Genomic DNA, 1,946 nt, shown 5'->3' with positions numbered 1-1,946 from the left:
GTGTCATGTGTGTGTGTGTGTGTGTGTGTGTGTGTGTGTGTGTGTGTGTGTGTGTGTGTGTGTGTGTGTGTGTGTGTGTGTGTGTGTGTGTGTGTGTGTGTGTGTGTGTGTGTGTGTGTGTGTGTGTGTGTGTGTGTGTGTGTGTGTGTGTGTGTGTGGTGTGTGTGTGTGGTGTGTGTGTGTGGTGTGTGTGGTGTGTGTGTGGTGTGTGTGATGTGTGTGTGGTGTGTGTGTGTGTCTGTGTCTGTGTGTCTGTGTGTGGGCCTTTGTTCCCCTCCTCAGGAGGGCAACTTAGCCGTTTAACGGCACGCTGTTTGTCAAGGTCAAGGTGTGTGTGTGTGGGGGGGGGGGGGGTTGTGCGTGTATGTAACTTTGTTGTTGTGTCATGTGTGTGTGTGTGTGTGTGTGTGTGTGTGTGTGTGTGTGTGTGTGTGTGTGTCTGTGTACGTGTGTGTGTGTGTGTGTGTGTGTGTGTGCGTGTGTACGTACGTGTGTACGTACGTGTGTACGTACGTGTGTACGTGCGTGTACGTGTGTACGTGCGTGTACGTGTGTACAAACTTACTGAAGACCACGGAGGGTTCGCCTGCAGGTCACCGATCTTGATGAGTCGTAAAAAGACGTTGTCGGCGCGTTGCTGCTGACCCCAGACGAGATCGAGCCACATTGGGATATGGTATCATCCTGCACCGATACTGCACCAATGGACAGTTTGCGCCACCGATCCGCGGGCGAGGAGCCACTGTTTTTCTGTATCATGTCCATCATTCCTGGGACTCTCACTCCGTTGCCTTCTTCCTCACCAACGACCAAGTCAGGAACTAGACCCAAGCTATCAGTGTCAGGCGCTTTCAGTCCATTCTGCGTACCATGGTCGATGCTTACGGAGTAAGTTGAATTGGCACCCGCCGACATGGTTTTTCGCACAGGCTTCTCTCCATTGTGGTTCATCTTGCTGGTAGGTGAGCTACCACGATGTCAAACACACACAATCCAATACACACTAACCAACTCTCTAGACAGCTGTTGTCATTGGCTCCGAAACCAGAAACGGCATCAAACTCAGCACATCGACACACAGACTCATACAGTCGGGCACGGCTCTTCGGATCTTGAAGAGACAAGACGAGAAAATCTATAGTTTCAGATAGGAGTGAAGCAAGAGCCGCGAAGGCACACTCGGGCCATGCCCAAAGTGAGAAGACTTGCAAAGTCTAGAACTCCGCACGGATTTGATTGAACAAGCTCTCTTGGTTCGACTGCATGCATTCACTTCTCTGATCCGATAATCATCGACAAGGATCAGCAGGAGGCACTGGCGTGAAAACGGCAACTGGTTCAAAGTAGAGGCAAAGAGTATACACGCACACAGGCAACTGTTACTTCACTGTGGCTCCCCCGTTGGTAATCACACACTGCTGTTCTGTCCAATCGAAATTTCATTCTCCCGAAATGCACAACAAACAAAAATAAGCCACACAGCTACTGTACAGTCATCTGGTCATACAGCTTCACCAAAAGCGCTCTCCACTCAAAAGTCCAATCTTCGCCTTCGTCCGGGTCCGCATTGAGGCTCACACTCAAAGCACACTACGAGTACACGAGCTGAACCTTGATCAGTTTATGAGTACTTTATTGTACATCCGTACATGTACAATATGCTGGCAAGAGTACACTTGATGCTAGCCGGCCACAGAACCACTTTCGACTCCAGCGTGGACGTGCACGTGTACACTCCGCGATTTGCATCAGTTGGCAGGCCAACCGGAAGCTGGTATACCGGCGCCGTACCGTCCATATGGACCATAGCCTAGCCTACAAGCAGTAGGCGCATACTGCATAGCATAGCTCACGGAGCGGTAGCGGCCTCTCTCTGCGTCCGTCACCATGGTCACACCGCATAATTATGCATGTGCCATGTGTACGAGCGTACTGTACGTCGACTC

General features: G+C 51.1%; 1 protein-coding gene across 1 annotated transcript in view; it reads right to left on the bottom strand.

Moving 5' to 3' along the window:
- LOC135827275 (formin-like protein 3) overlaps positions 1-1,506 on the bottom strand; it is a 47,044-nt gene extending 45,538 nt beyond the window's left edge. The window contains exon 1 of the mRNA XM_065339806.1: positions 566-1,506. Coding sequence (XP_065195878.1) covers positions 566-951 — 386 coding nt within the window. The 5' untranslated portion in view covers positions 952-1,506. The remainder of the gene's footprint in view (positions 1-565) is intronic.
- Positions 1,507-1,946: the final 440 nt, after the last annotated feature.

The sequence above is a fragment of the Sycon ciliatum genome, chromosome 11 (genome assembly GCF_964019385.1).
Source record: "Sycon ciliatum chromosome 11, ocSycCili1.1, whole genome shotgun sequence".
Classification (NCBI taxonomy): Eukaryota; Metazoa; Porifera; class Calcarea; order Leucosolenida; family Sycettidae; genus Sycon; species Sycon ciliatum.
Note: the sequence above shows the minus strand (reverse complement) of the source record. Positions and strands in the feature narration are given on the sequence as shown.